Consider the following 12,790-nt stretch of genomic DNA (forward strand, 5'->3'; position numbering starts at 1 on the left):
CTCCTAATTATTATGCATACAACCAAGTAAAATATATACATACACGACACCTACACATTAATTCATAGAATAAGTACCCCTTCCTACAAGTGTTGTGTATTTTATTGTACACAGTCGTGCCGCAGAAAAAAACATATGAGTGACGCAATCAATAAACTGTAATTGTTAAACTCCAGTGGAATAAAAGAACAAAAGTCTATTTACAATCCGTATCACTACATTTCAATTTAGCGTTAGCTCACATTTTAAAACAATCTCACTATTTAATATAGGTCTATAATGAAGTGAAAATTACGAGGTATTTTTCATGGGTTTTCTGCATTAAACACTGTTATATCTAAGGCCTTTGTGAATTATGAGGCTTAAATTAAAATATAAAAATGGAGAGATCAACTTACCGACTGGTGGCTTTGAAAGACGCCAGGTGGTGCAGCTCATAGCATATGACGTCATCCACGATTTTTTTTGGGGGGGGTGACCAAGGTTGTTGTAAAAAGAATGTCATCCTTTAAATTATGTTGTTTTATTTGTATTTTTGAAAGACGACAAAGGGACTTTTGCAAGCAAAAATAATGGAAAACCCCGACGACAGATACAATTAAAGATAAAATTCAGAATTCTTGCTATTTTTTTTAAACAAAGCAAGTTACTTTTTTCAAGTCAGAGGGCCAGCAATTGTTTGGGCAGTCTGTGTTAGTCACATAGTTGCAATAACAATTCATACAATAAACCAAGTAAGAGTTAATCATTCAATTAATTGACCCTTCCTGATTACGTTACCATTTGTATGCATCATTCTGAACGCAAACTCCTGCTTCCGTATGTCAGAGTCATGGGAAATGTAGTCAGACTGTATACAAGTTGCGCATTTTTTTGTTTTGTTTTGTTTCGTTTTGTTTTATTTTCAGTCTTGAAGCAAGGATTTGGAGAAAAAAATGCATTCAAGATTGATAAGTGCCAAGAAAAGAAATAAACGTGCTAGACTCTCTGTTCAGCAATTGACTGGAGGTGCATTCAACTACAACTCATAGAGTAGGACATCTCAAAAATTCGTAACAATAAAAAATATCAAGGACTACTACCACCAAAAAGGGTTGTACCTCGGTTTTAAATGCTATCATCTAAATTGGTGTGTTATACACTCATCTCAAGACACTAATTTTGTAAAAACAATGCCAAACCGAATGATGAATATATCATGTAATGAGATGTGCCCCTACCTTTGACTAGCCTAGACAGGAGTCTACTTTTCACCAAAGAGGGAGCTAATAGAACATGAAAGTTATTTTGACAGCATATTTTCGCCATCTGAAATCATCTGTGTGGATGGCCCGTGTTTGCAAAAAAACAATTTGCCTTCTATTTTTTTGTCATGTTACAAATTTTCAAACTCTTGTTGGGGCTTTTGGAAGCCTTGTTCTCACAAATTCTCTCTGCCTCTTTTTCTGACTTTTATATAGCTACAAGCTGGTTTTGGGGGACAAATTCCCATTCTGTTGCAGGCTCACACATCATCTGTTTTCCATAAAACAATGACATTTTATTCATAAAGTCATACTCACTTTATTCATCTAATTTTCATTTAAAAAAAAAGTATATTCCTTCACAGACAACAGACAATAATACACAGTTCCTGGACAATAGTCTCAACAGATGTTTTTGTCAGTCTGGGTGCCGAGTCACGTATACGGTAACTACTAGGAAAAAGTAACTTTACAAAAAGAAAAATGTGCATTTGGTCAGTGCCTTCATTGAGAGTTGGTCCCAATTCTTCAAAATGGAGGGAGAAATAATAATCATAGACTTGTACAAAAAAAAAAATACAAAGGGTGAGATTATAGTGACGATACATTAATCCTAGAATTATTCTATTATACATATCAATACAGGTTGTGATAATGTCATCAGCAGCACTATTTAGCGTTGTATAAAGCATTAAAATGAAGGCCGAAAATCGTAAACGGCTTGATTTTAAAACATTAAAAACGAACCGACAACAATGTGTCGTCGCCTCTCCATATATTGCACAAATACTCAAGTGGTGATTTGTACTGGCCCTCTTTGATCCACATTCACACAAAAAACACGGAACAAAACATGCAACTCGGAGATATAAACAAACAAAGAGAAATTAAACTAGTCAACACTATCCAATGAAAAGTTCGTAACAATCCAATTTTTTTTCATGACTGTTTTTAAAGAAAAAAGATGAAATGTGTGGGGTTTTTTCAAGGACAAACCAATTATGACACTTTTTCAACAAACAGAACAAGCAAGACTAGGTTTTGTTCAGGGAAAAAAATGAATATGCTCAAGTTACATTTTCTGACAAAGATTATTTTTTTGTTTTTGTTTTTTGATGTTGCTTGAAAAGCAGCACATATCAGTTTTTCATCCAAAACAAACGCAAAAAAAAAAGACTTCTGGAATGAAAAACAAGCCAACAAAGACAAAAAAAAAAAGAAAAACCATTTGACAGCGGGACACCAAATGCAACATCGTTATAGAAAAAAAAACGATCACAATATAGATTAGGTAGAGTGAATTGTTGAAAGAAACCAGCGGGAAGTTACTGATTACATCTATTACATGTATATAATACATCAAAATCACTTTATAGCTGTAACAGTAATAAGCGGTGATAAATTATTATTATTTTTTTTTACATTGCCTGCAATTATACATTTTTGTCATACAAGAATTGTGGGGTGGAAAAAAATTCGATTTTCAGCTTCTGTCCAGCAGCTGACTTTGAGGCAGCGTCAGTGTTCTGTCCTTGCAGGGACAGTCTTGTGCTATCAGACAAATGCTACATTTCCCTAAATGTCGTCTAACAGATTACTACCTACGGAGCACCACGAGTCCTTCAGTGGCTGTTTAATTTATTTGTCTTTGCACGTTTTTCGGCCCGAAAAGCTAGTATTAATGGTGACAAGAAATATGGACATTATCTTTCTTCGAGGAGTATTTTATAGCAAGGCTAAGGGATGTTTTGCTAACCGTTTGGACACAGTTCGGTTTTTACTTTACGTTTCCTATCGGCCTTTTCACGTTGTTTAATGAAAAGCTAATACAAGACCTGTTAGCAGTTAGCGACAAATTTTGGTATCAAGGGCAAAAATATGGGCGCACAGGTCTTTCACCAAGCATTTTAGATGTTTCGCCACTAGAACATTTTGATGTTTTTTTGCAACTTCATCAGTTGTCTCTTGATAAGTTACAATAAGAGTCGTTGGATAGAGACACAGTACCTTTGTCAAGGTCTGTTTTGTCTTTTGATGAGTGGGAAATTCTATAAAACGGCAGAAACTCTGGAGAGTGATTAAAAAAAAGACATTTTGCTAAATTATTGAACACAGCTAGGTAGATTTTTGTGTCTCCTTGGCTAGTTTAAGAGCGGTTTGGGATTGTTTAAGAACATGGGAATGTTGGAAGACCTTCCATTGACAAATAGCTAATTATAGCTACAGTATGTTAGCATTGAGTGTGAAAATTTTCATGGAGCGACAGAAAATATCAACGCGAAATATCGCTTTCAGGAAGCTTTTTAACGGTTTTACGAACCATTTTCAAACAGGAAAAATACTTTAGTTATTTTATGTTGGTCTCCAGCTTAATAATTAGCATAAACTCATTGAAAGCCTGACTGGAAATATGGGGACTATTACCTCTTTGAGGGAATGTTTTAGAAGTAACATTAATTGATAAAATGTAGCTAGTTGAAAGCCTTTTTTTTCCCAATGCTGGTTCTGTGGCTTTAAATTGCTGTTAGCATCGAATATATCATAAAGATGAGTGCAACTACTATATGGAGACAGACAGCCGGTTCAGGGCTTCGCCAACTGTTTGGATGCAGCCAGATAGCCGTTTTCCACGTCTGTCGTTCGCTTCATCTCCCGCCGTCCCCGACTTTGATTGCGCCGGCGATCGCGACCGTCACAATTGGCGGAGGAATGCGGTGAATTTCCTGCTGGCTCTCGAGGGGGGACAGGGTTTGTTTTTCCTGTTTCTGGGAGCCAATTTGTTTTTCTTTTCCTCTTGCCCTCTTTAACTTCCTGTCTGGAAGCCGCACTTTAAAGGGCGACCGCAGGGGTGAGCGTCACACGCCATCCGGTAGACACCGCTGCCGGCCCACAATGCGATCCGCGCCGCTGCCGCAATTCCAGGCTTGTATGTCAAAGATGATGAATTTTGAGTCTAAAAAAATTAAACTAAAAAGGGGTGGGTCGCGGGTGGGGATTTTTACGGAAGAAAAAGAAACCCACGACTATCTAAAAGAAGGGCGGACGATTCTGTCACTGCTGGCGGTTGTGGTGCGCTCGCCCTAATCTCACGCCATGCTGCTGGTGGGGGTGCTCTGGGTGCTTCCGATGCTGGCGTTAGCGCTGCTGTTTTCCGAGGCGGAAGGGTTCGACGACACGGGCTGCTGCTTGGCTCCCGAGCAGGGACAGCCGGAAGACAGGGAGGAGGCCATGTCCAGTCCGGTCGGGTAGCCTGAAGCCAGCAGAATGACACAATGTTAATACTTCATACATATATCACACACACACACACACACACACACACACACACACATGCACACATTATATATATATATATATATATATATATATATATATATATATATATATACACACATATATATATACATATACACATATACATATACACATATACATACACATACACATTTACATATACATATACACATATACACATATACACATACTGTATACATATATATACATATACACATATATACATATACACATATACATATATATACATAAATACAAACATATATATGACAACAAATCTCTTGAATCTTGAAGCGTAATCATCACTTCAAGAACTACAAAGATAGACCATACCATTTTTCAATGTTTTTTGTGGGTGTTAATGAGTTTAACAGACATATGTATGGATACAACTGATGCCAATGAACCATTAGAGAGGTCGAATAAAAAAAAAAATCATAAATAACTTTAATACTCCTTTAAAAATATTTCCAAAACTAGGAAAATTGCAATGTGTAGAGTTTACAAAGTGTGTGCACAAGGTTCAATTACGATTTTATTGTTCTTCGGGAAATAAAATAATACAACTTTTCTTATACATTTGGTTTAACAAGTTTAGCAAACCATAATTCCATTCAGTTTTAGAAAAAAAATGCTGTTGATTTTGGTAATAAATAAATAAATAAATACATACATAAATAATAACCTTTTGATGTTTCAGGGTAAACAGAGCTAAGAAAATAACTGAAACTTAATTGGGGAAAAATATGTTCTTCAAAAAAAGTTATTTGCTTGCTAACATATGGGCAAACAAATAAAAAAAAACATTTGGTTGTACATAGTATGTGTTACAATGACAATGGACAACTATTCTACTCTGCTATGCACGAGTCAATCCACCTCTTTAAGAAAACACCTTGTATGCAAATCATACAAAATATGGGCCTACCTGTTTTAATTTTGATAAACCACAGTGCTCCAATTAGCAAGACTCCTATCAGGAAGCCTCCGAAAGCGATGCCCAGAATGGCAGGGAGGCCGAGATCCAAGCAGGGATTGTCTGAAATATACAAAAAAAAAAAAAAGACATGATGCAACTTTCAACATCAATGACAGCCCCGAACCTTTTCCACACATCTCTAGCTCGATTGGTACACACAAAAGTAGACTATGTTGACAGTCACAGTGAACACCCTGGAGGCAAAATGTGGCAAACATGATGTCAGGCTGCCAAAGTGACTTTTATTCCCGTCGCTTCAATGCAGCTGAATGGATCCACACAACTGAAAAAGCCAAAATTGGAATAGTCAGACTAAATTAGCTACGACGCATTACAGATTCAATTTTGTTATTGTGAGTTAAAAGGATGCTTAAGGACACGAAATGTTTTTGGAACTGAAATGGGATCAAACCACTTTTGACTAAACATACGGCACCCATCATGTTAGACTGGAAGCTAAAAACTGCATGCGTGTCGATAGTAAACACTTTATTTTGGAGAAATATATGATTTTTCTTTGACTTATTTGGGGATTTTAAAAAATCACCAATCACATCTCAGCTTGTGAATGCCACGTGACTGTGATGTCATTTTTCAGCCAACACAAGTGGCAAAATGGCTGCCCCAGTTTAATTTCACCAATACTAATCAGAACATTCTTGTACAGGTTATTAACTTGACCGACCCTTAAAGAGTCCAAGTTAAAAACGAGGCATTTCTTTGAACTTGTTCGCATTTCTTTGAACTTGTTCAAGTGTGTTCAGACTAATCATCAAGAGCTGGCTGCCACCATGGCGTCTCCGACAGAAAGTTTCAATGAGCTAGTGTATCCAAAATACAAATGAACGCCATTTTTCCTATTGAACTATATCCCAATAATCCTAATAATTATAATCCTGCACAGTGCAGGTAAGCTGCTAACTACTGTATGTAGTATTTTGCACTCATATACTGTCTTCCACTCCATCTACTCCATAATATGTTCAGTATGTGAGTCTATTATTAGTGCTTCATTATTACTGCCCTTACTGCCCTATTACTATTTTTTATTGCCTACTTTATTATTCACTCTATAATGTGAATGTAAGTCTGAAGAGAAGAGAATAAGAATTTGTTACTATGCATCAAACCAGAGCTAAGTTTACGTCAATTGGCGTCATTGGCACTCAATGTGTGAATACATAAGGTATACCAAATATGGTTCAATGATAGGGTTGGCGCATACTATTTTTCTTTTTTTACATTAGCAACTAGCATCCTGGCATGTGTGTTGCAATCTTTGGCAGTGTTGAAAAGTATAAACCCACCACAATCGCATTACTGAACATTAGTTCGAAGTTTGCATTAGAATCAGTCGTTGACTGCAAAAGCGACTCCTTGTGAAGGAGGGAGGAAATCATACCAAATTGGGCCACATCGACATCAATCGTCTGCAAATTGGTCGTTGTGTCAGTTGGTGCGCTTTGACGGCAAAGCTGAACAAACAGCAGCAGGAAGCAGGAGCAGGTGGAAAAGGATGAGGCCGCAGCGGGACAGTGTGCTGATGCTAACCCCACAGTTTCTTTTCTCTGTTTTTCTTCTTTGTGTGTGTTAGCGCGTCATGAAAAATATTTTGCGGAAAAAAATGCAACATGTATTTCTTTTTTTTAGCCTACAAAATATAGTTTTTTTTTCTAGTTTTTTTTTTTAAATCAGCTACGACTTTCTTGAAAATTAAAAAACGTTTAGTTTGATTTTACATTATTTGGGAAGGAAAAATACTGTAAGTATCGAATGTCATTGTTTTCAGAAAATCAGCTTAATCCTGACACATTTTTCAATGAAAGTAAATTATTACTCTAATTTATGAATAGGTAAGTTGTAGTTGATAAGTATAAGTTTCTTGTAGTTTATTGACAAAAAGATTTTTTTTTAATCACATCAAGAAAACCTACAAGAATGACCTTTTACTCCCCAATGAGAAAAAACAGCAAGCGATTTTGGCTTCTCAAAAAACCTACAAGCAATTTTTGTTTGGTTTGTGAAACAGCTGCACCCTTCCTTTTTTTTTTATTAGCGTGATTGTGTCACTAAAGAACTTTTTGTTCATGGTTTCTTCTTTTTTTTTTTTAAAGAAAAACTCTCCATTTTGTGGGTTTGGGGGAAATAAAGTATGCTAGCTGTTACCAGCATTTTTCGCAAATTTGATTTTAACTCAATATTAAGGAGAAATAGCGATGCCTTTTCAATTATGTTTAAGTTTAAAAAACAGCAGACATTTTTCAACTTTTTAAAAATAGTTTTTTTTTCATTTTAAAAAGCAACTATCAGTTTTATTTTTTGTGAAAAATTTGATTTTCTTTTTCCTTTATTTTATTTTGACTTAATTTTTTAGAAAAACTTTGCAAATGTTCTTGTTTAAAAAAAACAAACATTTTTTTCATTAAAAAAAGAAACCTTATTGATTTATTTTCGTTTTATTGCTGCAATGCAACCACATCTGTTGAGTTATTTTGCCATTAATTTAACTGGGCTATATGCCAATCTTATGGAAAAAAGTGTGATTTGGGAAAGCAAGCAATATTTCTGACTATGTTGTAAAACAAGGGGTTGAACTGCTATCTCAATGAATTCAAGTGACATAAGAAACCGCTGTGGTATATGACCCAAAGGAAAAAAAAAAGATGGAGGATGAATATGCCAAAGAAAACTATAGGTTTCCCTTCTTTTAATCAACCTGCACTTCCTCGCGTGATTCCACCACTGGAATCATCTAAGTGTTTCTGCTTGTTTGAGTAATGGCCGTCCAATGTGGCGACAATAGCCAGAGGCCCAGCGCCAGTGTTTGGACAGCAACGCAGTCAAAAACCCCCGTGGAAAACACAAAGGGGCTCCGAGCCGCGTCCCCTGAGGGTCGTTATTTGTGATTGTGGCCACAAGGTCAGGCTGCAGTCCTTCCTAGAGGAGGAGCCCCGCCCCCTCTTGCAAGGCGGCATCCTGAGTTCACTGCTATGACGACCGCCGGCACGCAACTTTCTGGCGCACTCAAAGAAACAATAGCCATGCAAACTACAGCCCGCAGTGAGGACACAGGACAAGGAGACTGCTGGCTATTTGGGGACAGCATAGTCCACTACTCTTTAAGTCCTGTGTCACCTTGGCTTTTGGTGGTGTTTCTGCTATTGAGTCTTTTTTTTTTTAACATAAAAATATGTAAAAACATTTTTAAAAAGCAAAACAATTACAATTGCATTAATAAAGATTAAAAAGCAATGTATTTTCAGTGTTTTGAAAATTCAATTTTCAATGTTTTATTCGCTTGAAAAAGGGTGGAAAAGATGCATAATATTATATCATATGTAAGAGTAACTGACGATACTGTAGATAAATATTTGAACATTTTGGCTGCTGGGAAATGAAAGTTGAGACCTTAAGGAGGAAGTGTTATTCCAAAAAATGACATTTCTTGGGAAAATCACTCAAAACTAATATCCCAGGCATATGCCTGATTTAATCAAAACAGGTCCATAAATAAAAACGTAAAAAATATTAAATTATTTTACAAGCTTCTAAAATTTACCAATAATAATAATATAATAATAACAGTAATAATAATAATACGAACATTAAAGGATGTTAGATAGCATATTTTTATTTTTTTTTAGAGAAACAGTATAAGTACTTATCTCCTGAGTAGTCATGGACACCAAGTACTAATACCACTAATCCTTTTGAAACAAAACATTTCGCAAAACTTTGAAACATTATTTCAAAGAAAGGCCTACCTATTTCATTGTAGCATTATTCTTTTGTTTCATTAAATGAATGTCAATGTTCTGTTCACTTACGCTGTAATTTCTAGTTTGAGATCCTAAAACTGCTCAGAGAGAGCGAGAGCCATACTAGTATCAGCAGCCATTGAAAGGACTTATACCATGAATTAAGGCAAGGTATCGGCCTGATACAGATACTTGGTGTTGGTACTCGGCCATCCCTAATAATGATAATAATGATAATAATAATAATAGCAGTACAGCTGTAAAGCAAGCCACTGCTTGCTACATAGCTTTTCCACAATAAACTATGAAGGTGTTCATGATGTAAAATAAAAAAATGGAAAGTACAAAGGCTCTTTTAAAGTAAAGGAGTGAGGGTAGTCGAAAAAAAAAAAAAAAAACTACAATGGGGAAATGCAGAGTAGCTGCAAGACCGAGCAGAAGTTGCACAATTACCCTGAACAATTCCGCCCACACGTCCATGTCTCTAGGAAAGCTAACTGTCGCAAAAGATAATTTTCACAGTATGGAATGAAAGCAGGGAGTAGAACAAATGTTGGAGATTAAGATGAACTCACTGAGTGTTTGTTGACAAGGTTGGGTGACCTCCAAGTTCCTTTTCACTCGTCCTCCATCGCCACATTTCTGGTGAGCAGCAAAAGACAAACAGTTGGACAAGTTGCTCTGCGTTTGAGTCTCCAACGAGCCCTATTTTTGCCCCGGCATCCTCCGCGATCGTCATTTATTTATCAGACGGCATATGACACGATACATTTCTCACTAGGGACGAGCTGTCGTGTCTGTTGCCTTGCTTGTGATTTTGAAAAGCAGAGCATTGTTTTGAGCTCTTACCTCGCTGTAGCACAGTTTGACAGAACATTCCAGGTCCCAAGTGGCGGAGCTGAGCTGCTGCAGCTGATCCAAGGAGAAGCTCAGACGCGTGCTGTTGGGGCACGAATTTGAGGAGCAGAACTCCGGTATGAAGCGGAGCTCCTGTACTACGGGGCAGGAGCCCTTGGAGCGGATGAAGCAGCTCATCACTTTGATGGTCAGGACAATGTCGCCCAGAGTGTGCCCCGAAATCTGACAAAATATCGATAAAAGAAAAGATTCTTATGGAATGATTGTTTCTTTTTTCTTTTTTTTTGGTAGCTTTTAAGTTGGTTTCTTCGTTGATTGGTCTGTTAGCTAGCTGGTTATTTGGCTAGCTAACAAGTTTCAGCGAGTAGCTTGTTTGCTCATTAAGCTTATAGCTTTAATTCAACTAAGAATTTAGCTCGCCAGTGCATTTGGTAGTTCGTTTGATTAGTAATCGTCTTAGTTATACAAGGAGAAAACCCACAACATTTTAATGAAGATCAAATCAAACCATGGCTTTGGCAGAGGTCCACACTCCACTGGGTGCCTTTGTAGCTTTTATTGCAAACTACAACTTCATTCAGACTGTCTGGGACGTGTCGTTATTCCTACCTCTGCATAGATTTTCTTGTCGCACTGCACCTTGGTATTGAGATCCAGGGGTGAGCGGTAATCAGGCGACGTGTAGAGCTGCATCAGCAGAGGCATCTGATGAGGCTCCGCCGTGGTAGACGGCACGGCTTCTGTGACTGTTTCTGTCTCTGAAGCACAGTGACAGCATGTATTACAGTATATTTATGTACTGTACCAAATGTTGCTTTTTTTTTTTTTTTCCTTCATGTGGGACACTCAAAAATTAACCTGGGGGACCTTTAATAACAATACACGCGATACATTTTCATCCAAAAATACAATAAAATATATAGCATTGTTGTTAGCCCAAAAAAAGCATACCACTCCAATTGTATTTCCAAAAGCAGCAAATGTTGCAATAGTGCTTATGTTGAATTAGATTTTGAGTCATTATATTAAATTAATGCCGGTCCTGAAAGTTATTGAAGGAACGTTGTAGGGATGGGGAAAAAAACAAAAAACAAACATAAAACAGTGTGATGTGCTTTTTGTATTATTTTGTTTTGTTTTCATTTTGGAACAATGTTCGTAGTGCTATTTGTAGACGTATTTAATTCAGAATGTCCAGAAGTCATATTGAATAACTAACATTGTTTTTGGCACGCATTGTCGCGCAAAAAAAAACACTCGTACTCGTACCCTCATTAAAAGTCCAGACATATAATTCCAGCAGTTTTTTTCAAGCATTTGGATAAAGTATGATCTAAAAATAGCTCGTACTAAATGAATGAAATATGAAAGAAACAAATTACTTTATAACGCAGATAATTCATTATTTTAGTACTTATTAACAAAGTAATAGATTAGTATGCAGTTCATTTAGGACCAAGCATTTTAAGACCCTCTTTTAGCCATATAATGAGGAGAATTAAAAAAATTAGTATCGGAGATACCTCCGAAACAAAACAAAAGAAAACAAAACACACACGCACACAAAAATAAAATTATACGTAAAAATTAATCTTTCAGATTGAATGAGTTAATATGAAAACTATCTTGACGTTTGGCGTAGCGTTTGCCTTACCTGCTAGGCTGTCTCGACCGAGCACCAGCAACAACTGAGAGGCCTCGGGCCTCATTTCGGTGTAACTGGTGAAGGCGTCAGCCTTAAAATAATCCAGAGCCTTCTTCTGCACGTCCTCGGCCCGATCGCTGCTCAGCTCAAACAAGGGCTGAATTCTGTGGGCCATGGCAGGCAGCACAATCTCGTTGTTGGACTGCGAGAGGTGTGGAGGCAAGCCCGGTGAATTAGTCATGACACTGGGACAGGTGGTGTAAATAATGCAAGGCGGCGAGACCTACACAGAACTTTGTGTGCTGCAGGTTAAGGAAAGTCCACGTGGTGCCCTGAGGACCCCTCATGAACACGCTGGACTTTTTTGTGTCCACGCGAACTGACACGTTGCTGAAGTGCCAAAAATGAAAGATTGAAGAGCTGTACACTTCAGGAGGCGCAGAGCAATATATTAAATCGCCGCCTACCGAATATTGGCATCCTCTGGGATATTGATGATATGGAGCTCCGGCGTGGCGTCCTCCTCGTTGGCAGTGGGGCCGCGTAGCTGCTGTCTCTTAGGCTCCGGTGGTGGGGAGCAGGACTTGAATGAAGACGTCAAGGGCGCGGTTTCAATCTTCATGAAGGGCTTCTCTGATGGATCTTCGTTGTGGAGGACGCAATCGGGAGGACCGCTTTTTGCACCTGCACAAGTACATTGTTCTGAAATTCATGTGCACCTGTTGACATTTCAACAAACGAAAACATGTGCTGCATGGTACAATCTGTGATATCGAACAAGAACGATAATAATGCTCACCTTTTGATTGATATCCAAAATGGTTTTCTAATATTACCGTATCATTTATATGACATGTGGTCGAGTACAATACATGTTGTACAATATATGTGACCATGACAATATATATACTGTGTGTATATATATATATATATATATATATATATATATATATATATATATATATATGGGTGGGTGTGTACGCGCCAAATACATTCCAATTAGATGGTGCTA

The 12,790-nt window shown here is 37.4% G+C and overlaps 1 protein-coding gene across 1 annotated transcript in view; it reads right to left on the reverse strand.

Annotated features, from left to right (window-relative positions):
• Positions 1–1,538: 1,538 nt before the first annotated feature.
• Positions 1,539–12,790, reverse strand: part of eng (endoglin) — a 46,214-nt gene continuing 34,962 nt past the window's right edge. Inside the window, exons 6-13 of the mRNA XM_088435873.1 lie at positions 12,246–12,462; positions 12,066–12,168; positions 11,788–11,980; positions 10,743–10,891; positions 10,125–10,355; positions 9,851–9,917; positions 5,467–5,577; positions 1,539–4,494 (exon numbers count right to left, since the gene is read on the reverse strand). Of these exons, the coding sequence (XP_088291999.1) occupies positions 4,331–4,494; positions 5,467–5,577; positions 9,851–9,917; positions 10,125–10,355; positions 10,743–10,891; positions 11,788–11,980; positions 12,066–12,168; positions 12,246–12,462 (1,235 nt within the window). The 3' untranslated portion in view covers positions 1,539–4,330. The remainder of the gene's footprint in view (positions 4,495–5,466; positions 5,578–9,850; positions 9,918–10,124; positions 10,356–10,742; positions 10,892–11,787; positions 11,981–12,065; positions 12,169–12,245; positions 12,463–12,790) is intronic.

Source organism: Hippichthys cyanospilos, chromosome 15 (assembly GCF_059441005.1).
Source record: "Hippichthys cyanospilos isolate Australia breed blue-spotted pipefish chromosome 15, RoL_Hcya_1.0, whole genome shotgun sequence".
In the NCBI taxonomy this organism is placed as follows: Eukaryota; Metazoa; Chordata; class Actinopteri; order Syngnathiformes; family Syngnathidae; genus Hippichthys; species Hippichthys cyanospilos.